General features: G+C 37.6%; 1 protein-coding gene across 1 annotated transcript in view; it reads right to left on the bottom strand.

Moving 5' to 3' along the window:
* gtdc1 (glycosyltransferase-like domain containing 1) overlaps window positions 1-25190 on the bottom strand; it is a 46374-nt gene that overhangs the window by 6997 nt on the left and 14187 nt on the right. The window contains exons 4-7 of the mRNA XM_073845665.1: window positions 16238-16333; window positions 15925-16116; window positions 6973-7082; window positions 6013-6157 (exon numbers count right to left, since the gene is read on the bottom strand). Coding sequence (XP_073701766.1) covers window positions 6013-6157; window positions 6973-7082; window positions 15925-16116; window positions 16238-16333 — 543 coding nt within the window. The remainder of the gene's footprint in view (window positions 1-6012; window positions 6158-6972; window positions 7083-15924; window positions 16117-16237; window positions 16334-25190) is intronic.

The raw sequence follows: 25190 nt of genomic DNA, 5'->3' as shown, positions 1-25190 counted from the left end.
GTTTTACACACTATCTCATGCTTTTAGTTCATCAAATAGTTCAATCTAGGGCAAACTTTGCTCCCAACTGATTCAACTCATTTGAACCCCTATTGCTGGCAGTGGAAATGACCGGCTGTTTAAATATTTTGTAGAATGAGTATTAATATTTAATGAGTCTATCCATCTCTCCCTTCACCATCAGATCCTCATCTCATTTCCCATGCTAAAACCATGCATATTTTAATATCCGATTAGCCCTCTGCCATTCACGGCTGAAATTTCAAAATTCTGATTGAGCAATGGGACAAATCTCCTCGAACAATCCTGTGGATTTGGGAAACGCCTCAGCAAAGTTGTGCTTCAAAGTGGTTTGTATTGTTGCATATTTAATGGTCGCTCATAGAATGCTAACAGTGGACCTTCAGATCTGTGACATAGGAAAACAAAGCACACATATTTCTTTCGTTTTTTTTGAGTGCAATCCTGCAGAAGTCATGGATCAACCAGTTTTGGTCAAAGGTGGGCAACATGTCTGACCTGCTGACCTTTCTTGCATCTGTCTGCACTTTGTTTAAATGCTTCCTACATAAAAAAATGTGATAAATGGCTATCTTTATTTTTGAGATGCCATGTTAAGTTAAAAGTAGTAATGCATTTTCTTTTCGCACCAAAGCAATAAAACATCCACTTTTGTTCACATCTCTTTATTCCGACAAATTATAACCCAGTTGGAAGAAAAACAACAAAAAGAACACATTGCCTTGCTATAATTTCTCTAGAAAGGAAAAAGAAAAACAAAAGCACAACAGTCACCGTCCTTGAGCAAACACCAGACAGTGAAGGTTTAGTGTAGTATTACCTACTCTGCAACGTCAACATCCCGTTCCCTGATCAAATTCACAGTGAACACAGTAAATCAAAGTCGCTCGGCTGGAGTCTATGACAGCCCGTCGTATGAAACTGATTAAGGTCAGTTCCATGTCAATGCAGTTAATGTGTGAGCGTGCAAATGCTTATCAGGCTTTTCATCTCAAATATAATTAGGCGATCATTCTGCTTGGCTGCCTTACTGTTTTTCTGGAGGGCACGGATGGGCGTCTGCTGACAATTAATCAGATTAGGCTAATTTCCACAATAACGAGGACAGAACACGGTGGAGAAAAGTCCCCTTGCGTGGCGGCGAGTTGACCAATGAGAAGCAAGGACTGATTGGCGAAAGCATTTGAGCAGGTGATTCGAGTTCTGAGGTCTTACGGCCTCTTTCTCATGTCATCAGTCCTTTGTAGCAAAATTGATTTAGAAAGTGGATGTTTCTTCAACTTCAGCCACTTTTATGTCACAGGGGTTGATTTGAACTTGTTTTGTTATATGAAGGCCACATTAAAAGTCTTGGAAACTTTATCATGCCTTCATCAATTATTTGTTCTGCTTTTTCAAATCTATTACACTATGTACACATTATTGTTGTACCCTTTGCTCCAGTCTTATATCAGAAATTACATTTAAAATTTGGAGTGTTTATTTACACCAAGTGCAAACAGTGTGCCTTGTTGGCAGAGGCTACACTAACTCGGCCCACCAACGTGTGTTTGGGGTAGTCAACACTACAAAAGACGATGCTCTAACAACAGCTCCAGTGACGTAGATGGTAAAAAGCATTCTTTAGTCATTTCTGATTGACCCAAGTTGAAATCCGCCTTTTGCCAAACTTTTTTTCTCCATTTTCAAATCTCATATCACATCCGAAATTTGTTATTGCATACTGCTTTATAATGTACTACAATACTGAGGTGCATATAGTTGCCACTATTTGCAATAAGTAGTATAAATAGCAGAAAATCCTGCTATTTTAACAGTGTAAATATAAACTATAGCTATTTGCACTTAGTGTAAATAACATCCATTACTATTTGCACTTATTGTAAATAGCATCTATCGCTATTTGCACTTAGTGTAAATAACCTCTATCACTATTTCCACTGAGTGCAAATAGCCCCTGCCTATAAAATTTGGTTGAAATAACTGTTGATGCCATTATTTCACAAACTATTTTTTTTTTTTTAATTTTTACATTTTTTGAGTTTGTTATGCAGGATACAACAATATCAGTAAGGACCATGCTTGACATAAAATAAAAGAAGTGAACAAAAAAAGGGAAGTATTACTAATAAATCTTATGAACTATTTAATTGTACCAAGTTTCAAACCAAGCCATAATTTAGGCAGCTAAATGGTCATACAGAATAAGTCAACTAGTTAAAGGGTAAGTTGGCATAAAAAATAAAAATTCTTTCAATAATTACTTATCCTCATGTCGTTTCAAACCCATAAGAACTTTGTTAATCTTTGGAACACAAATTAAGATATTTTTGATGAAATCCGAGAGCTTTCTGACCCTGAATAGACAGCAACGCAACTGACACCTTAAAGGCCAAGAAAGGCCCAAAGACATTGTTAAAATAGTCCATGTGGCATCAGTGGTTCAACCATAATGTCCCTTTTGTGCGCAAAGAAAACAAAAATAATGCATATGCGTTGAACACGTGTTGAGGACTGACACGTAGGGCTGGGAATCGATTCCAAAAAGAATAGATTCCAAGGTGTTGGGAATCAAGAGTCCATCAAGGGGAATCAACTCATTCAGAGCTGCTTTCAGTTCAACAAAGCTTATCTGGGTGCTTCTCGAACGGAAGGTTGCATCCTACGAAGGCTGCATATCTCGGCTGCTACGTCATCAAACGTTGTGGAACGTTGATTCACGTAAATGATTCTGTACTAAGCTCGTTTGAGTATGCAGCCTTCCGTTTGAGAAGTATCTAATTAGATTATCTCTTGTTCGCTAATAGTGATTAGAAGTCTGATTCTTTTCCATGAAAATGTTCTTTTGGAATGCATCGTTTTATTATATTGGAACTGGCTTATTTTGTACACAATTTTGAGCACTGCATGACAGAATGGACCATAACGTGATCAAGGATCTTATTTCCATCTTTAATAAAATGCATTTTATTTAACCTTCTATTAGCCAAATTCTGAAAGAAAACACAGAGAGCACACCATGGCCAAGAGCGTATTTGATTGACAGATAGGCCTAAACCATTATCAGTCTTATATCAGTGTTGTTGTTAATGTTCTGGTTATTTTGTTTCAAAAATACTTGTACTTTTGCGCAATACAGTTAAAGTAAACTTGATCTTTCAGCTAAACTGTGCACATGTATTGTAGGTACTTGTTCCATTCATGCAATAAACGCATGTCCACAGCTCAGCTGTGGGCTATGACTAATTTCATGGGCAATGAAGACAAAACTACAATTTTAAACCAATCAGAGCTGAAAAGCTTCATATTATGAGAAGGCTACTTTCTACTTTATATCCTGCAGTCATGATGAAACTAGATTCCTCCAAATTTAAAAAACAAGAACTGGAAAAGAATAGAAAACAACAGTGAGAAATCGATTCTTGGTATCGAATCCTGTTGACTCCAGAAACAGGAATCAGAAACGATTACAAAAATTTCAGAATTGAACAGCCACACGGAAATTAATTGTTTAATAAAGTCTTTTTTTTTTTTCTTAAAATTAAGGTTGAACCACTGATGTCACATGGACTATTTTAACAATGTTCTTACTACCTTTCCGGGCCTTGAACATGTCAGTTGTATTGCGGTCTATTCAGGGTCAGAAAGCTCTCCAATTTTAATAAAAATATCTTAATTTGTGCTCTGAAGATGAACAAAGGTCTTACAGGTTTGGAACAACATTAGGGTGAGTAATTAATGACAGAATTTTCATTTTTGGGTGAACCATCCCTTTAATAGTAAATAGCGTTTCCTAATCTAAAGTGTTAACTGAATTTCATCACATGCTCATAGTTAAGGAAACATCCAAGCATTAATTACCCATATTCAGCTCAATTCAAACGAGATGTTTTTCAAAAGTTAAACATTATTAAGAAAAGCCGAAAGCAGGTGTTTAATCAGTGTTTGAACGCTCACATCGCCTGAGGACATAAACGTAAAACACACACAGCTGAGGAGTCTCCTTGTTCCTCCTCTCCACCGGACTTTGATCTAATGAAATCGAGAACAACCTCAGCCGTATGTAGTAAGAGTCCCAGAGGGAACACGAGTCTAAACTGTTACCTCGCAAAGCAAAGGATGTTTCCATCCAATCGATATCACGGCCCAGAAGATTCATCAGTGCTGTCATCTAATAGGATGTATACATTTAATGTACAGAACAAGGATGACTGAATTCCCCAGTGTGGCACGAGCCCCTGCTAGAGCACTCTGAATCAGTGCTATCTCAGCCCTGGGCATTATCAAACAAACTCTTCAAACGTCAAGCACAGGTGACTGAAGATATTGATCCGGGCGATGCTGAACACATCAAGGGTGGTGCTTTCAAAGGTCCCTCCAAAACACATACAGTACCCTCCTGAGTGTGAAACACCACCGGATAGAGAGGGCAGGCCTCTGGGATTGAAAGCAACCTTTCAATTACAGCATGAACTTTTCTGGGCCTGTTTGGGCTTTGGAGAACTACTCAAGGTAATCTTCACATTAAAGGTCCACTGCATTGCTTTGAAACACACAGCGTTATTCTATATGTTGACATAATTTCAACTGAAACAAAGACAGGGTGGGACCATAGATTGTAAAAAATATGGATAGGTTTCTGAAGAGCATTTTTGAAGCTCATAGTGGGCGGGAGTCGGCCGTCGCCATCTTGGAATTGCGCCACCTCGCGTCACTCCCGGATAATTGAAAAATGGGCAAAGAGGCGGGACGTGGGTTAAGCTGGTTGCTAAAACCACACCCACCTAGCGCGACAGTGGTGACAGCAGCGGCAATCCACCTGTCACTCAAGTGGCCACGCCCTTAATTATGCAGAACTTTAAGGCTTAATATAACTTAAACGGATGAGTTATAAAACAATTCACCCCCCTCACAGTTGACATGTAGGGTGAAATTAGCTATATAGACCAAAACCACTTTTTGTACCAGGCTGTAAACATATTTTTTTTCTGCTGTAAATTTGGGCATTTTAACATAGGAAGTCTATGGGATTGACTCCCTTTTGGAGCCACTCTCTAGCAGTCAGTCAATGAATTGCAGTTTAAGTCACTTCCGTGCTGATTTCAATAAGAGAGCGAGAGGTTGCCGCTTGGGTGGGACATATCCAGCAGTCCCGCCTCCCTTTTTAAATAGCCAATAGCATTTGTTTATATCACAGCTTGGGCCAGAGCCGATGAGTTGGGTAAAGCCGCATTTGACAGTGTGTGACAGCCACAATCTCATCCATATCGCATAATTTATATATAAAACAGCATTCTGTGTAGACATTCTGTCAAATGTGTCTCTCTGGACGGAGCATATTTAAACTGTCTTAATCGTTCCCTATCCCTTATATAGTGCACTATGTGCCATTCACCGTACATAAAATACAAATTCTGTGAACAAGTGATGAATTTCAGCCGCAGTTACAGTGTGTATTTATAGTGTAGGAGGCGGGACTTGTCGGATTCTAGAGAGCATTTGATTGGACAGAAAGTTTGATGAGATGCAGGGTGCAGGGTGATGTCATCAAAATCGTTGCTCCACATTGGCAGAAGTTAGAGACTAAGTTTTAAATGCTTATATCTTCTAAATGTATATTTTGTCATTGTTTTGGAGCACACTAGGATTATCCATTGGATAACCTTAAGGCTAACATATTCATACTAAAAGCCAAAAAAAACTATAATTATGATAATCATGGGGACTTTCAAATGTGACATGATGGAAAAGGTCTTTCTGCATCAGCTTTGATTTTGTATTGTTCCTCATAAACTAAACAAACAGTAGTTATTATGAATTCTGTGGTAATTTACAAACATGAATGACTAAATTCAGCGAGACTGACGTGTTTTTTATAAATTTCATAAAAATAGCAATCGACACTTATGCTAATACACATAAATAAACCATTGTGGTGACTTTCTGTTTGGAGAGAACATATTTCTGTGACAGACAGCAGATGAAACTCACATTGCTACTCCGAAAAACTCGTGCTTGGCCGTGGAAACGACGACATCTGCTTGGCACAGCGCTTTGAGGTAATCTTCCTTACTGGGCATGAAACCCCAGTGCTGGATGTGGTCAACCAACTGTTCTTTGGCTTCTGAAAAGATGTCTATAGTGGGAAGAAACGGAGAAAGGGACAGAAGCCTCAATATCGATGTGTAGTAATTAGCGGAGAGAGGGATGTTTAAAGTTTTGGTCATATTTTGCGAGGAGATAAAATAAGCAAGGTCATCATAAATTTGGAGGTAAAACGGAGAAGGGCACAAATAATCAATAATGTGATTCTATTAGCAAAATCAAAATAGATTAAAACCGTTTCAGTGCGATTGCCTTCCGAGCAATCGTAAACATAATTTCATAACATGAGCAACCTTTACGATCTGTTTATTTCTTTTGGTCCTGCAGCTGTTTATGCTGCGATAAAAGTTCGCATCTCAATATAAGAGATTGTGTTTCCTGTAAGTCTGGCTTTGGCAGCGTTCGAGTGTGTGGGCACATAAATGAAATGAACACAACGCCATAAATACTCAAGACTGTCCGAAAGATATTAAAACATAATTGTCCACTAATGGGGAGTGTATTTTGCCAATGAAAATGTTGCCTGTGTGCAATAAACAGAAGATCTTTGAACCTAAAGTGATGTACTTAACAAATTTGTTTCAAAGTTAAACATGTAATTACATTTGTGCATGACATCAGAGGTGTCAAACAACTAAATCATTCTTTGAAAAGTAAAACCAAAAAGGTAAGTCACTAAGTAAGTAAATAAGTATGTGAGCAAGCAAACAGATCTGAAGGAAAAAAAGCTTTATGGCTGGAAAAACGAACTGGAACATTTTGTCAGAAAGAACTGTTGTCGAAATGCAATATCACTTAATTGTTTAATTATATCCCCGTCTCTAATCCCCACAGCACATGATGTACCTGGAACGTCAGTGAAGGTCTCTCCCAGGACCGAAACTTCAAAGCTCAGCTGTCGTTCTTTGAGTTTCAGTAAGGTCTGGAAGAACAGCTGTGGGTCTTTGTCATGTTCCCTTTAGCCAGACAGAGAAACAGCAGAAACAAAACACTCACTATTTCACATTTGAAAACAATAACTTAATTACAAATTAATTAGTAGCAGGAAAGCAACAAAAATACTACCAAAAGAGAGTTCAAAAATCATGTGTAGAAAATAAAACCCACTACCCGTCATATTTAATATTAAATCATATAGCTGACAGTTTTATCTAAAGTGTTTTACAAATGTTTTATAAATGAAGAACATCACAAGCCATTTCATACACAAGTCAACAATATGCATAGTATGTCAATACCAAGATAAAAGCACAAGTTAAAATGAAGAAGAAAAAAAAAAAACAACAACAGAAGAAAACGAACATTCTTAGAACATACACTACCAGTTAAAAGTTTTTGAACTGTAAGATTTTTGTTTTTTGAGAAGTCTCTTCTACTCACCAAGCCTGCATTTATTTGATCCAAAGTGCAGAAAGAACAGTACAATTTCAAAATATTTTTACTATTTAAAATAACTGTTTTCTATTTGAATAAATTTTAAAATGTAATTTTTTCCTGTGATTTCAAAGCTGAATTTTCAGCATCATTATACTCCAGTGTTCAGTGTCAAGATCCTTCAGAAATCATTCTAATATGCTGATTTGCTGTTAAAGAAACACTTGTTATTATGATTATTATCAATATTTAAAACAGCTGAGTACATTTTTTTTCAGGATTCTTTGATGAATAGAAGATCCAAAGATCAGCATTTATTCAAAATTAAAAACTTTTGTAACATACACTATACCATTCAAAAGCTTGGGCTCTGTATACTTTTTTTTCTGGGAAAGAAACTATAGAAATGAATACTTTTATTTAGCAAGGATGCTAAAGACATTTATAATGTTACAAAAGATTTCTTCTGAACTTCCTACTCATTAAAGAAACCTGAAAAAAATTCTACTCAGCTGTTTTCAACATAATAATAATAATAATAATAATACATATTTTAGAGCAGCAAATCAGAATATATGAATGATTTCTAAAGGATCATGTGACTGGATAATGATGCTAATAAATTCAGATTTGAAATCAAAGGAATAAATCACATTTTAAAACATTAAAATAGAACAGTTATTTTAATTAGTAAAAATGTTTCAAAATGTTACTGTTTTTGCTGCACTTTGAATCAAATAAATGCAGGCTTGGTGAGCAGATAAAACATTAAAAAACGATAAAAATGATCATTTATAAAAAACATTAACAATCTTTTGACTGGTAGTGTACATTTATAAGGCGTGTCTAAGTTAATGGTTCATTTAAGTCTACATATAAGCGTCCTCAGCTGTTTCTTGATGGCTGTGATGTTCTCAACAAATAAAAGATCATTTTAATGTAAAGCTGAATATAAAGAGAAAGTTTTGTTTAATAAGCAATGTTGCCAAATCTGCATTTCCCTCCTGGAAATGCGTGCTGTTTTTAGTCTGCGAGTTATATCTCTGCACGCAATATTGACGGAGGGGACCCCTGATAAAAAGGAAAACCATGGAAAATAACAAAATAGGGCTAGTTTTGTTTTGCAGACCTGGCAACCCTGTTAATAAGTGAATTTTAGCTGTGACCAAAAGTGGAACAAGTACCTTTATTTAACTAATGTTTTATTTTTGCAACCAAAAAATATCCAAACAGATTTTGTAGCCAGAAGCCCTTTTCCATTTGCATTGATTTATTTTTTTAAATGACCTTCAACTTTTGTGTGTTTACCCATATGTTCCGATGTTTTTGTGGAAATAATAAAAAACACACTGAGAAAAGGTAAAATCTGCGATGCGATAAAACAAGCTCAGAAGAAATTTCAGTGTTTGACATTTTCGATTTTGATTTCTCAGAATGTGTATACAAATGGAAACGCTAATACAATTATTTACATTTGAGGTGCGTGGTAAGAGTTCTGAAAGTTCCTCTTCGAATCCCAGCTCGTATACCTTAATTACACATCTGAAGCTGAGGCCACATGTTCTGTCACTGTGATCCAGCCAGGCCGCTGATTGCTGGTGTGCTTCCATTAAAGTTCTGAGCTCAGCCAAGAGATCTGGTGAGCAGCTTCACAGCGATCCCTGGCAATGCTTCTCTACCTCAAAAATAGTTCACTCTGAAGTCTGAAGTGCGCCTTTAAATGCAACGCACACTTTACAGGTTTTAATAAGATTAAATTAGGAGTACTTCAAAGAATGTGTTCAGTTTTATTTTGTACTATAAGAAACTCACTGAGTATTCTTGCCCAGCTATATGTATAAAATAAAATAAAATAAATTACAAATTTTATTTGAGTTTTATTTAACTCAACTATTGTTGAAAAATTAATATATGGCTGTCTTAAAATTATCCCAAAATAGATTGTAAATTAAAAATCAGACACTAGAGGTATCAGCAATTATCAAGAGGTGAATATTTATTAATAAGCCATTTAAAAAATGATTTCATTATTATTTATTCTACTTACTAATAAATGTTCATTTATTGAACATATGAATAAATGTTCATTTTCAACACACACACACACACACACACACACATATACATACATACATATATATATATATATATACACACACATATACAGTCAAGCCCAAAATTATTCATACCCCTGGCAAATTCTGACCTAAAGTTACTTTTATTCAACCAGCAAGTTTTTTTTTGTTTTGTTTTTTGACCGGAAATGACATAGGCTTCTCCCAAAAGATAATAAGACGATGTACAAGAGGCATCATTGTGGGGGAAAAAAAAAAAAAAATTCTCAGCTTTTATTTAGATTTGAACAAAAACTGGCATGTCCAAAATTATTCATACCCTTTGCAAACTGTCACAGTCTATGGGAAAATCCAAAGTTCTATACCATTCCAAATAGTCCAAGCTGTTCTAAAGCACCCTAATTACCACAATGATGCCTCTTGTACATCATCTTATTATCTTTTGGGAGAAAACTGTGTCATTTCCGGTCAAAAAAACTTGCTGGTTGAATAACTTTAAGTCAGAATTTGCCAGGGGTATGAATAATTTTGGGCTTGATTGTATATATATATATACACACACATGAAGTAATTTTTAAGCAATAGTTGAGTTAAATAAAACTACCCAGAACATTGGGTTAAACATTCAACCCAACGGTTCAAAACAAGCCAATTGCTGAGTTTGTCCATATTTCACCCAGCATTTTTTAAAGTGTAGGTTTTTTAAAAGAGTGTCTAAAATGTTAGGCCACAATTTTTCTATTAAAAAAAAAGAAGATGCTCCAACCCCTCAGTGCACTTTGTACTTTTCCACTGCAAAACATAGTCCCGATTTATTCTGCGGTCGAAAAGACTAGCATAGCTAACCTACATGCTAACAACCCATCTGATGAAGAATCTTTCCTTTGAATGCAACAACCCTCGAGTTTGAAATCCTCCGCTTTGGCCCAAACTGCGCGCCTGAAGTCCTTTCAAAACCCTGACAGTCGAGTGGTGATCCATGCGGCTCATCCTCTTGATAAAGCGGAGGTATGCTACCGAACAACGGCTTTACAGAGCTCATACACGTCGCACAAAAGAGGCTTTGACAAATCTCTGAGCTCGTCAGCCCTGCCGTTCTGTATACTGTCTGAGAAAGAGCTCTCTTCACAAAAAATGACGATGTTGAAGGTCAAAAACAATTACCGGGGCAGAAGCACTTTGACAAAAGACACCTCCCACTTGGGTGGAATCTCCTTAGATGAGGTATTAGTGAGGGCTTATTTCCTCTCATTTCCGGTTCTTTTATGTTGCCTTTTCCCCCATGGCTTGACGTTGATTCCCTCATTAATTTTGCAGCCTCTTTGATTCGCTACATTGTGGATGTGATTGCTACCTCCTCCGGACTAAGACTGGTTGACCTGCGGGGAGGTGACATGGCGACTGCAGGGATGCCTATTACCCAGCCTGTCAGTCTAGTAACTAAAACAGCCTTCATGCGGCCATGATGCCTTATTTCCTACTGACAGCATAGCGGAGGGTTAATTAATATGTCAGTTATGTTATGCAGGGATTGCTGGGGCTCAACGTGCTAAAACTGGAAGAGAGGAGACTCGCACAGACACAAGTAAACATGAGTTCACTAACATGCACTCGCGGCCTGGTCTGTGATGTCTAGGCATTAATGCAGATTAATAAACACAAACATATTAGTGATTAATTATTAGAAACTTGCAAGGAGCTACACTTAAAATAGAAGTTCACTTTCAGAATAAAAATGTACAGATAATGTACTCGCCCCCTTGTCATCCAAGATGTTCATATCAGTCTTTCTTTTATTTTTTGAGGAAACATTTCAGGATTTCTCTCCATACAGTGGAGTTCTGTGGTGCCCGTGAGTTTGAACTTCCAAAATGCAGTTTAAATGAAGCTTCAAAAGGCTCTAAACGATCCCAGCTGAGGAAGAAGAGTCTTATCTAGCGAAACAACTGATTATTTTCTAAAATAATTGACAATTTATATACTTTTTAACCTCAAATGCTCGTCTTTTCTAGCTCTACGTGTACTGTGTATTCCGGTTAAAGACAGTTAGGGTATGTCAAAAAATCATCCTACATTGCTGCAGAAGTATCGACCAAGTGTTTACAAAGTGAACGTGCAAACGCCCTTTACAAAATCAGGTAAAACAGCTATGTAGGACGATTTTGAAGTTGGAAAATGAGATGGGAGTTTTTTTACATACCCTAACCGGAATACACAGGGTACACACAGAGCTACACAAAACAAGCATCTGTGGTTAGAAAGTGTATAAATTGTAATTTTTTTAGAAAATAAACAATGATTTCGCTAGATATGACCCCCCTTCTTTCTCAGCTTAGATTGTTTAGAGGCCTTTGAAGCTGCATTCAAACTGCATTTTGGATGTTCTAACTCGGGGCACCAAAGAAGTCCACTATATGGAGAGAAATCCTGAAATGTTTTCCTCAAAAAATATAATTTCTTTTCGACTGAAGAAAGAAAGAACATCTTAGATGACAAGGGGGTGAGTAAACTTACAGATGACCCAAATTAGGTTTGAGGAGATTATACTGCTAGTATGAAGAAAAACAATCCAGATTGCCCGAACTTTCTAAGCAGTATACATAATAAAATAAATAAACTTATTTACTTTACTTATTATAAAACATAGAGTAAATATATTATACAATTGTAGAAGTTTTTGGGTCTGTAACTTTTTTTAGTCTCTTAAGACTGCATTTATTTGGTCAAATATACAGTAAAAACAGTAGTACTGTGAATTATTTAAGACAACTTTTTCAGTTTTAATATATTTTAAAATGTAAATTATTCCTGTAATGACAAAAAAGCTAAATAGCTAACATGTTGATTTGGTGCTCAAGCTGTGATATTTTTTCAGGATTTTTTGATGAATGGAAAGTTCAAAAGAACAACATTTATTTGAAATAGAATTTTGCAACATTATACATTTCTTTACTGTCACTTTCGATTTTTCATACAATTTAAATGCATCCTCACTTATTAAAAAATATATATATATATATATAAATATGAGTAAATAAAATAAAATCTTACTGACCCTAAACTTTTGAGCGGTAGATGTCTAAAAGTTTTTTTCTTCCCCCTGCATAAATACTTCCCTATACTAAAATGGGGGATTTTCTTACCCTTTGACCTCCGAGTGCAATGAGACAGAAACCAAATAAAACAAATACGAAAAAAAGGGTTCTGCAGGGACCCGGCGAATCCTCATTAGCAGTCATCCGGTACCACTTAAAAGAATATGATCCTCTCATTTAGACAGCTATGATTAAATATTCCCCTTTAAGTCGCACCCATGAGGTGCATGTTTTAAAATTCAAACTCTATTTACTGCAAAAGCATGACGTTAAAGGATTCAAATCAGAAGGAAGCGAAAGGGCTAATTAATGGGGCTCTTGAAAGCCCAGGATTCGGTTATCTGGGGATTGATTAGGGTCAGCTGAAAATAGCAGAGGCAAAGCCTCCGGTAAAACAAGACAAAACAAACCGTGACCGTGTCGATCGTTCTCGCCGTTCCCTCACAGAGAGGGGTGCGTGGCGGGGTCCTAATAAGGGACTAACTATACATGAATGGATGAGAAAATGTATGGGCTGATGTCTTCGGTTATGTTTTGACTGTCAGTAAACGATTTGTTTTTCTCTTCTCTACTCTAACATGACCCTGATTCATTAGTTTTAATTGTGTGCAAACATCAAAAGTCAAACATTTTCTGGAATCCTGCCTTCGCTCGCAAGTCGGGTTTAAACCCTTTGTGCCGTTTTCAAAATTCCGACATATCATGTCCTTCCAAGCGCCGTCCCTCTCTAATGGGGGTCTCAGCGGCACGGCTCTGGCGATGAGCAGGGCGCAGGAGGAGTTGTGGAACCAGTCACGACGCTTGCCAGCACAGTGTGGTGATGCGTCAGTGCCTGTGTCTTTTTTACTTGGTCATTAGTGCCTGTTGCACAGTCTGGGAGGAACGAGAGATGCACAAATATCTCTGGATTTCAAGACAGGCCACAGAAGAAAAAAACAAAAAACATTGCATAATTGCGCAGAACGATCGGCTGAAAGACTAAGGTCCGGCAGAGGGAAAGCCCATGCCAGGCCATGTGACTGTCTGATGGTGTACTACAGTCACTGTCTTTGAAAGAACAAGCGCAACAGTTGGCAACCGTGAAAAACAAGTCGCCCTCTTAGGTAAACAGGCTTTTCGGAAGCAAATTTAAGCTCTCATCACATGCACCTGCAAACAGCTGCCCTCCCTGACCATACGCCCTGGTCAGCGCCTGCAATAAGACAGTCCTGTAATCCAACGGATGAAGACCTATCCAGGCCACATGGAGATTAACAATCTGCAACCAGTGATGATGACAAAAAGAGGGGCTGTAAAAAAAAAGGATGAAATGGGACACACTGTCAGAGATAATCCAAACCCCTTCTTATTTTTCCAGCAGCTCTCGCCCTGTGTAAATCCCAATTTAAGTCGGACCGAAGCCAACGTTTACGAGGCACGGATGTTAACAGCGCTAATCCATCTGTGTTTTGCTCAATTTTGAAGAGATTACACAATGGCCGCTTTTGTTACTAATACAAGAGTAGGTGAATGACAGATACATAACACAAACAAACATCACACAATCCCCGTGCCAGCATCAAACTTCCACACCGGTGGTCTTTTCGGTTGTTAATCTGATTTATGGGTGTTTTTTGGTAAGGAAACATGTCGTCGCTGCCAAGAGATGAGCAAAGAGTCATGGGAGAAATATGTGGCTTGAGCAACAGTTACTTTTTTCCCTTTTTTTCTCAGCCCATGGCAGATGAGGTAGAGATACAATGCTGTTTGGTTTCCACTCATGCCAAGAGGAGGTCTAAAATATGGGGAGTGGAAGATATTTAAACTTCAACAAAAACCACAGAGCAATCCTGCGGGCAATAAAATATTTTCTCATCCCTCCCCCATTGGTCCCTGTGAACAAAACTCAGCGACACAGACATTTTCTTCTGTTGCCGTCTCTGCAATTGGGGCTCATACAAACTTTTTTTTCTGAAAGGAATCGAACACTGATGTGACTGATAATATATTCTAACAGTGGCTTTCGCCAAGATTGAATTTGAGAAACAATGAGATGATGCCGAAATATATTACACAAGCATCGAGGGGGTCGCTGGACACGTTACACGCTTCAAACTGCTTCGAACCAGTGGTCCATCTATGCATGTTGTACCAAAACAAGCATGTTATCCATTTTCCATGCCTCTGCCGTACTGTCAAACAATTCCCTGGACAGTCCAAAGCAAATAACTCACAGAATGGTAGTTGTATACAGGTTGATGTTTGAGGCGCTTTCATGTCACACATGTTTGAAGTCTGCTGAGAAACAAGGTCCTCAAATTACATTTCTGTGTGAGTGCATTGTTTAATGGGAACAGTGAAAGTTTAAAAATATTTCTGCATGAAAATGATCAGCAATCTTCTAGAATTGTTTCAGTTTCAGTGTCACTTCAACTAATGAGAATGATTTTTATTTAAACAAACAGGAATTTTTTTTATTTTGTTAAATAAATATCACTTAAAACATAGAAACTTTTTATGATGCATTACCCTAGTAAAAAAAGTAATACATTTAAAATGCATTTATTTTATACCAAGTATAGTTCAAGTCTATTAACATATTAACTGACATATTGCTTGAGACTGATATAAAATTTTAAATTAAACTTTATTTGGACTTTATTTAAACTCTACCTAAAGTATACTTAGGTATACCACTTTAGCATAATCACATATACTTAAGAATATCTGTAGTTGGTTTTTAGCACTTCTTCCATGCAATTAAGTGCAAAATTAGATGTTCCAATTAAGCATACTTTAAATATACCAGTTTAGCATACTAAAAGTGTATAATATGTATATGTATTGTATACATAAAGGTTTTTGTAGTATACTTAGCATTAAATAAATATATTTTACAACGCATTTTAGCACATTTATTTTTCACTAGGGTAGTTTCAATTTGTGTGTATTTAAGTATGGAAAATGCAAGATATGAAATTAGCCTTGTCATAACAAGGAGTCATCTTTTATGCCAAAAAAATGATGTGTGAGTGTTTGTTTGAACAAATTATATATATTTGGCAAGTCCACGAGATCAAAAGTGCACACAGTTGAAGAAACTGAAATTGAAATTCATTATAATTATAAATGAAGAATCAGTTTAAATAAAAAGCTAATGAAAGGAATGAGTGAAATATTGAAAGTATTTTGTTAAATCGAAATTTCCATAAATAAATGCATGTTAAATGAACTCTTGATGAATAATTTTTCTAATGTTATCATGAAGGTCTTACCAGCGATGTGGCCAGACTATGCGGAGTGGCTGAAGTCTCCCTTTCTCATCGCCACACGCATGAGACACCGGCTGATTCTGCTTCTGCAACATCTGACGTGGTGTGACAATCGTGGGCTCCAGGGACTGTTGCGGTCCGGCCAAATTGGGATTCTTCTCAGGTGGCTCAGAGTCTATTGTGAGCTCTGGATTACTGTAGGGGTGTATTATAAGGTAATTTACTCTTGGTCACTTTTGTCATAATTTCTCAAGAAGTAATCAGTCTGGCTATTTTAATGCATTACCAGTCTTCACTATTATAGTGCATTCTTTACCTTGGAGCTGGTGTTTGAACGTGGCTTTGAGTAGCCGAAGCGTGGATATCATCACACCGCACTGAATGCCTGAGACGTTTGTGTGCAGGCAGGAATCTGAGGACGAAAGGGAAAAAGCCCTATAAAACAACATAAGAGAAACTATGGAAAACTATTTAAAAAAGAAATAGAAAAACATGCGATGACTGTAAACACATTCCTAATTCTGTTTTTCCTCTAACCTTCGTTGATTTCTATAATGAAAAACAACATCAGGAGCAAATAATTCATAGGCAGCACCAGTCAGAACATTACATGTTTGAGCAAAATAAACAAAAAAGGTAACTAAAACCACATTTTAAAAAAGAAAAACGGGGCCTCATGTGGCATTTCTCTCTCCTAGGTCTTAAAATATGTCAGGCACACAACCGGCCTGATGTATTCTGCAACCACGACGATTATTACAAGTTAAAGAAGTTAAAACAAGTCACATTTTCACATAATTCACTGCCAAAAGCAATCCATAAAACGCAGAAAGCACTTTCTCCGTTCTCTGCGACTGCACAGCCCATGCGCTGCCTCCACGGCACCGCGAGTCCTAATTGTAGGTTGTGTGATGGACGCGAGCCAATTAGCTGCTTGAGAGCGAGATTCCCCCATGCTTACTGACGCGCTATTATTTTTTGCAGTGGAGCAGAAGAGAAGGCACTGCTAAAATTTTAAATAACCTACCTTGTACTCCCTTAAGTCAGCATTATGATATAACAGACATATGTGATCCTGGTCCACAAAACAAGTCATAAGTGACAATTTCTTGAAATTTAGATTTAAAATAAGCTTTCCATTGATGTATGTTTTATTAGAATAGGACAATATTTGGTCAAGATAAAACTATTAGAAAATCTGGAATTTGAGGGTGAAATATTGAGAAAAATCCTTTTAAAGTTGTGCAAATGAAGTACTTAGCAATGCATATTACTAATCAAAAATTAAGTTTTATTATATTTATGGTAGAAAATGTACAAAATATCTTCATGGAACATGCTCTTTATTTAATATCCTAATGATTTTTGGCATAAAAGAAAAATCAATAATTTTGACCCATACAATGTATTTTTGGCTATTGCTATAAATATAGCCGTGCTACCTAAGACTGGTTTTGTAGTCCATGGTCACATATAGCACTATCTTTAATATGGTATGAATTAGTCTAAACATTTACAAAAACAGTTCAAGATACAACATAATTGTCTAAAGATTAATGAGCAGATCATTAATAGCAAACTCTAGACTGCTGTATGGAAGCTTCCATTACAGAGAGATCTTCATTTATTTATATTGTCAACTGTAACAAGGAACAAATAAAATAAAAGCAATATTACAGTTTATTAAATTGACTTGAATAAAGTGGATGTCCTAAGTGGCACTTATATGTGTATTTCAGTGATTTAAACTCTTTGTGGTATAGAGAAGCAATACAACATGAACTGCTAACCGATTTAGCACGACTTCCCACAATATGTTTATAATATATGTGGATCCTTCCAAGTGCTGGAGAACTCATCGACTTCAAAACAAAGGGGGCTGTAAAGGCAGTCGAGTGTAAAGAGAGTTTCTCTCTGAGTTACGTACAGATGGCCGCCTTGACTCACCACAATGTTGGGTGTATTTCTACCGCCCACTTTTTCCGAGTTAGTTGTGTACCGTTCATAAACGATTATACGAGAAGAGAAAGCAAAAACTCTTTTTCTGTGTTCTCATTGGTTCTTCTCAAACGCGTTTCCGGGTACAGGACACAAGTGTGCATGTGTCTGTGCGTTTTGACTGCACTTTCATCAAGATGAAAACAAGTTCGGGAAGCGTTAGTCAAATACAGATAGGTAAATTGTGGTTTAAATGGAAGAACCTTCAAAGAAAGCTGTTAAAGCCACAAAATAAACGTCCGCAGAGCATTCTGCGTTCGCTCTTTTGAAGTTGTCGCTTGAGACGCAGTGCTCTAATCCCGTATCCATTTCAGTAAATATGCATTCAGCAGCAATCAATGGCCAACCAAATATGAAACGGTGCCATTATTATTATTCTCCAAACGTCCCTGAGAAAGACAGAGTATCAATGAGAGCAGTCACTCAACAGTTCACCTCCATTAGATTAGCCATTGATAAAAGTGCCAGGGAAGAGTTTCGCAATGGATGAATTAACTAACAGATGTGGACAGGAGAGCCAGGCTACATAAAGCTGCACTAAAGAGATGACAAGAAGGTGGTTGCGGCAAGGTATGAGCGATGGAGCTGCCTCGCGAGCTGGGAGGAAAATTTCATTTCGAGGGCCATTTTGAAAATTACACGAGGAGGTTTTGACTAGGCAATAAAAACACAGCCGTGTCCACCGACAGGAGAGGGAGAATGCCACCAATTAGCTTATTTATAAATCAGGCGCAATTTCAGTGATGACTTTTACCTTGCATTTGATTAAATGTGAAAGGATGGTTGGGGAAAAGAGGGAGGAAAGAAAATCAAAGTCAAAAATCATTTCATCTAATTTCCTTTATTGGCAATAATCACAAGCGGTCTCTTTTTCCCAGGCTAATGAAAAATTCCATTGATCTTGAGGTTGGCCATTGCGACGGCTCAGAAGTGGAGAGAGCTACATGTGAGACGTGCAAACTTTCTCCAGCAGTTCAGGCAGTTCTTCTGGGAGGCTCAGGACAGCTTAAAGGAATTGGGTCCATTACAAGTTAAGCTTAAATGGGCAACATTTGTTCCATAAAGTTGGATAATACCAAAATATTTTTTGACTCGTCATTTAAAGCACTTCTCTTTTTTGAATTGTAGAGTTGTTCAGATTGTCACTTGCCAATTATGGCAAATATTTAACTGAGTGCCCTTTATTCTGGAAAGCACTTTGTCTTTAAAGGATTAGCTCACTTCCAGAATAAACATTTTCTTATAATTTACACACCTCTATGTCATCCAAGATGTTTGTCTTTCTTTCTTCAGTCGAAAAAGAAATGAGGAAAACATTCCAGGATTTTTCTCCATATAGTGGACTTCAAAGGTGCCCAATGGGTCGAAGGTCCAAACTGTAGTTTCAATGCAGCTCCAAAGGGCTCTGCATGATCCCAGTTGAGGAATAAGCATCTTATGTAGTGAAACGATTGGTAATTTTCCTAAAAATATAAAAATGTATATACTTTTTAATCACAAATGCGCTTCTTGCACTACCTCTGCAATGCATGTCTATGACTTCACGCATTAAGTAATCACAATGGAAAGTCACACATTTTTAGTTCTTTGTCTGTGTACTTTGGTTCAAAACAGTAGGGTAGTACGAAAAACTCCAACTCACTTTCTCCTCCAACTTCAACTATATATATATATATTTTTTTTTTTTTAGAAAATGACCAATCATTTCGCTAGATAAGACCCTTCTTCCTCAGCTGAGATCATATAAAGTTTTTTAGAAGCTGCATTGAAACTGCAATTTGGACCTTCAACCTGTTAGTCCCCATAGAAGTCCACTATATGGAGAGTGCAAGTTGCACTGAGTTGCATCAAATGATAGCAGAAAAAAGTACAAACAACCTTTGCTACCATGACTAGTGGCTTTACTATAATTTCATGACGTGACTACAAAATTGAAAGTTTGAAGTTGGAGGAGAAAATGCGATGGGAGTTTTTCGACATACCCTAACTGTACTGAACTGGAGTGCAGAGTATACATGTGCAACACAGAGCTAGACAAGACGAGCATTTGAGGTTAAAAAGTATATAAACTGTAATTGTTTTTAGAAAGTAACTGATCGTTTCGCTAGATAAGACCCTTATTTTTTTGTCTGGGATCATGTACAGCCCTTTGAAGCTGCATTGAAACAGCACTTTTAACCTTCAGTCAGTTGAGCACTAATAAAGTCTACTATATGGAGAAAAATCCTGGAACGTTTTCCTCAAAAAAAAAAAAAAAAAAATTTGCTACTGAAGGAAGAAATACATGCTGGATGTCATGGGGGTAAGTAAACCAGGAAATTTCCTTCTTAAAGTTGAAATTATTTTTCATTTCAACAGACAATACAAGTTAAGATTAAGCTTGACTTGTATTGAACCTGAAACATCCCTATAACTCTCTCTGCCCAGTGAGCAAAAGCGACTGATCACGCAAAGATTTAATGCGGCCAAGTGTGTCGTTCTGAAAGCACCGTCGCCAGCATTAGTCTCATCAGTGTGGGTGCCTTGTAGGATGGCCTGACAGAGGTCCGGTATGATGGGCACAGGAGACCTGAAGAGAGCCTCTGAGATGTGGACAGAGAAGGTCATTACTGCACATTAACATCTACGTTCATTATTACCAACTGACCTCGTAGTCAAACGCCAAACTTCCTGCCCCAACTGTGGCATACAGCCTGGACTTTAGTCTACTCTACATGACACTGAGAATGAAAAACATCATACCTCTGATGACAATGGAAGGAGGACTCCAAATTTTAATGAGAAAGACTGACATGCAGTACAGCTAAAGTAGGTCACAGGAGGTAACCAAACAGACGGCTAGTAGAGGTTTCCAGTGACACTACAGCTTTGCCCCATTTCCATTTAACGCAGATGATGGATATGATCGTATCGGGCTGTGGAATGCGTTAGCGATGACAGACTTTCCGTATTATGTAATGTGCATATGGCTTACCAAATCTGACATAGAATGGGCAGATTTTGACACAACTGCACAAGCCATGACATCTGTCATGTGAAGCAGACACATAACAGCCTGATCACTTCAAACAAAACCTCGACAACTTAGTCCTCTACAAGCACATAGCTGTTCATCACATCTAACATTCATGTAGTAGGATGGTAGATGTTAGCAGTGGCAATGTATGCAATTTTGGATTCTAAACAGAGATAACTGTTTGCTTAATGAAAGATAAAAGATTAAAAGTTTAAAGTAAACATTAAAAAGTTATAAGAATTGATGTGATGTTTTTACAGTTAAATCAATCTTACATGTGCCATGAGCTCATGTTTCTAAAACTGTCTATACATTGCTTAGACATTCTCTTGTTTTGTTAACACTATTGATGAAGCTGAGCAGGTGTTAGCATGATGAAAACTTCATGTCTGTATTGAACTCAGGTCTTCATTTTGTATGTTTTGCATGTATCATCCTTGGCACTATATCAATAGAAAAAAATCCCTATACTTAATGTATTTTCATATTTGTTCATTTTTACACATGGCGAGAGAGAAGCTGTAATCATTTTTCTACTTTCCTACTCTGTATGACTACTTTGATGTTTTTAGGGGTGGACGATATGACCAAAATCTTATATCAAGATGAGTCATTTTATTTCACGGTAACAATATAAATCACAATATAGTTATTTTTGCTTTAAATAAGCTCTTTATTATATCAACATGATACTGTAGAAATTTCATAATTCTTGTCACCAGTGTCAATATCACAAAAAACTAATACAAACCTAAATTTAAAAAAATAAATAAATAAATAAATCAAGCCCCCTGAAGAAAAAAAAATTACAAGCAATAGGATAGGACAAAAAACTACAATAGAACAAGCAAATAAGAAATGCTACATACATTGTACTGTATAAAGTAATCAAATGTATGCAAAAAACATATTCTTCACTTTGTAAAATAAATTTATTTTTTTTCTTATTATTAAAGTTACAAAAGTGATTTAGTCAAGAGCAGTGAGAGATTTTCTGTTTTGTTTGTTGTTTAATTAACATAAATGACAAACAGCAGGAATATTAGACTGCTGTCACTTTAAGAGCTGCCTGGATCCAATATACTGTAACACATGTTTTTTATTTCTCAGCTATATTCTGCTTTCACTTAAGACTTAAATTACTGTGTTTACGGGGATATTTGCAAAGATTGTGACACTTACAAGTGTGTATTTAACCGTTCAAGGCCTGTAAAGGTGCAAAAAATAACTTGGTTTAATACTAACATGCTCTATGAGCACAGACAGCGCTCAGAAACCGTTTCTCAGACATCATGAGCATATAGCAAAATGAGTTCTCTTTCACTGCTGATTGCATTTCAATGGCTTAAAATCACTTGTTTTTATTAAGTTTTTGTGACCACTTAGCACAGCAACGTCATGTGGGCGTGTAACCTCGATAGAGACAATAGTCCAAAATCTCTACCAACTGACAAATTTCTACCGGTTAATTGTGTGTACTGGTATATTGCCCACCATGTGGAACACAAAAGAAGAAATGTCTCAGTATTTTTCCCTCATATATTGAAAGTTACTGGGGTAGAGTGTTGTTCAGACGCCCAACATTTTTCAACATATCAGAACTGTTGTTGTTTTATAGGATGTTTGTCATTCAGGAACACTGAATTATTTTGCTGTTACAATTTACTCCATATTGAAATACAAAAATTACAAAAAGCGAAATTACTAAAATACATCATAAGAATACACAGTTCGCAAGTCATAAAAGAGAGTAAGTCATACTTTGGAAAGACATGAGGGTGGGTAAATGATGACATCATTTTTAGTTTTGAATCATTTTAGTAGTGAACTATCCCTTTAAAGACACAATTTGAAGATTTATTCACCACAGTAATCAGCAATAAGCATTAATGTTGCTTAGCAGTATCGTATTTCTTCGTACAGGGTGTTTCAAATCAGCCCGTATGAGACAGTAAAGCTCTTCACCCTTCAATATCTTGAGTATTCAGTTCAAGTGCTCTGTAAGTGCTTTTGAAGTGAGCAGGGCATATCGATGCTCACTTATGAAGACTCCATTGAGACTGGAAAATTTATACCTGGTAATATACTTGATTATATACTCCCCCTCGTCAAGAGCAAACAATCAAAGAAGGCACGTTTTTACTCCTGCTTTATAACTACCTGCATGTCCTGATTACATCACGGCAAAACCTATGGCCACAAGCCAGCTGCTTGGGACAAATCTCCGAAGCCAGGGGCTTTATCCTTGATTCATTCCTATTTATCACGGTTCGCTCCTAGCACTTGAAAGCGCCATATGGACTCAATTGTGGTTCGTTCCTGGCACATGTGATCTGGAGATCAGACGCATGCCATACCTTTGGGCTTTACCATTGGATTATTTTCACAGGGCACATTCTGAGGAGTCCTCGTGCCACAAGGATGGAGATCCCTTTTGAAAATGTCCTCCGAGCACGAGGTGGTGGAATCCGATGTCAAAGAAACAAATGAGAAAAGGTGCCCGCCAGATGTTTCACCGACAAGATTAAACGCTCAGCGGTTTGATTAAGAAAGCCCATCTCCTCATCACCCCATCCTGCCCACATTAAGGCTTAAGCGCAATCAAAAAAGAGAGCGCTACAGGATGAGTAGCAAGGCGCATGAGGATTTGGAGCTCGGGTGCCAAGTGATGAGTTTCTGACCGCTGGTGGCCACCGACTCTGAGGGAGCGCAACGATAATCGAGGCCTCAAGTACGAAAAGCAGAATTAGCAGAAGTTCAACATCAGCTTTTATTGCTTATGTGTATTTACAAAACACGCTCGCGTTGGGCCGACAGCGAATTTTTCAACACACCAGAAAGGCTTCCTCTGCCGTCCAGAGATGAAATCACTGAATGAAGTCCACAACTCAATGCTCTACACACATTTCTACAAAAACACACCCACACGGTTCAATTAAATAATGTAACCCACACAACTATGAAGCCGTGGCACTGGTTTATGTAACAAGGTAATCGGCGTCTTTGATGCGACTTTATTACTTCGATATGGGACCGAGGCGCATAATTTCCACTGCGCTGTTCCCTTTGAACCGTTCTGAGACAATCTCTACAGCAGGATATCCTGCCATCTGCTTCAGTAACAGAATCGCTCCACCAGTCAGTCATTGGCGGCAGGCCGCCGTACAGAGAGTCACATCCATGCCTTTGAACTGCTTTTTAAAAAGCAGCCAAATACCCTCTTTTCCCCACCAACTTTGAAAAGTAGCTTCAGTTATCTGTGCTGAGTTAAATGGGCTAATGAAAACCTGGTCCTCCTGACAACGAGAGTCTACGAGAGATTCCTGTGATGGATTTTCCCCGCGATGAGCTTGATAGCACTGTGGTCCCCGTCTTCGGAGGAACTGTCATTGTTTTAGATCACAGCGTTTGGATCAATACAGTGCTGGCCATCAATCTTAGCGCTCCGATCGGGTGCGTGGGACTTTCTGCAAACATCTGATGCCAGTTAAGTGCTATGGAAACCAAATTCACTCTTCTGCCAGAGCGCAGAACAATGGAAATCAGAGCAGCATTACATTTGAGTCCTTCCAGGAGTGTCTTTGTGATGTGGCGGCTCCGTAGGGCTGAGACTCTTGAAAGGACACCTGATTGTCATGTGACTTTATGCAAACATACCCAGTCGGCCTGTTGTGTTTTAATACAAAGACTGCCCTTTAATAGGGGCCACCAGCGTTGTGGATTTCAGTGATTGATGATGTGGTATGGCCTCGCTCAGCTGGGCTCCTGCTCACTAGGGTCAATCGCGATTGAATTACGGCTGTACGCAGAAAGCCAATTAATAAGTGAGGTCTGATGAAGTTGATCCAAAGGACACCGTGAGGGAATACAAGCCTTTTAAAGAGAGATTTCTTTGGATTATGCTAGATTCGATGAGATATTACAAAAGATGTTTTCATTCTGAGGTTACTTTTACCTTGTTTATTTTTCTCCATCATTCTCCGCTAAATGGGGATGGTGACTGCGGGCTAACCCTGCACTTTATTTACTTTGAAGGGAGTTTCCTTTTACTAACCTTTATGGGCTGTCCTCTCGTGACTATACGTACCATATAAGTATTCTTGACATCTTGCAGTCTGTCTTTTGTTTTCAACGGCATCCATCGTGAATACGGTATGGCAGTGCAGCCATATTTTCATAATTACACAAATTTGACTTCTTTCTTTCTTCGTTTTGCCAGAAGGAGAACAAAAGAATGAAAGAAATAAGAAATCCG

This window comes from Garra rufa, chromosome 8 (genome assembly GCF_049309525.1).
Source record: "Garra rufa chromosome 8, GarRuf1.0, whole genome shotgun sequence".
NCBI lineage: Eukaryota > Metazoa > Chordata > Actinopteri > Cypriniformes > Cyprinidae > Garra > Garra rufa.
The sequence above is the reverse complement of the archived record's forward strand: the minus strand, read 5'-3'. Positions and strand labels throughout refer to the sequence as shown.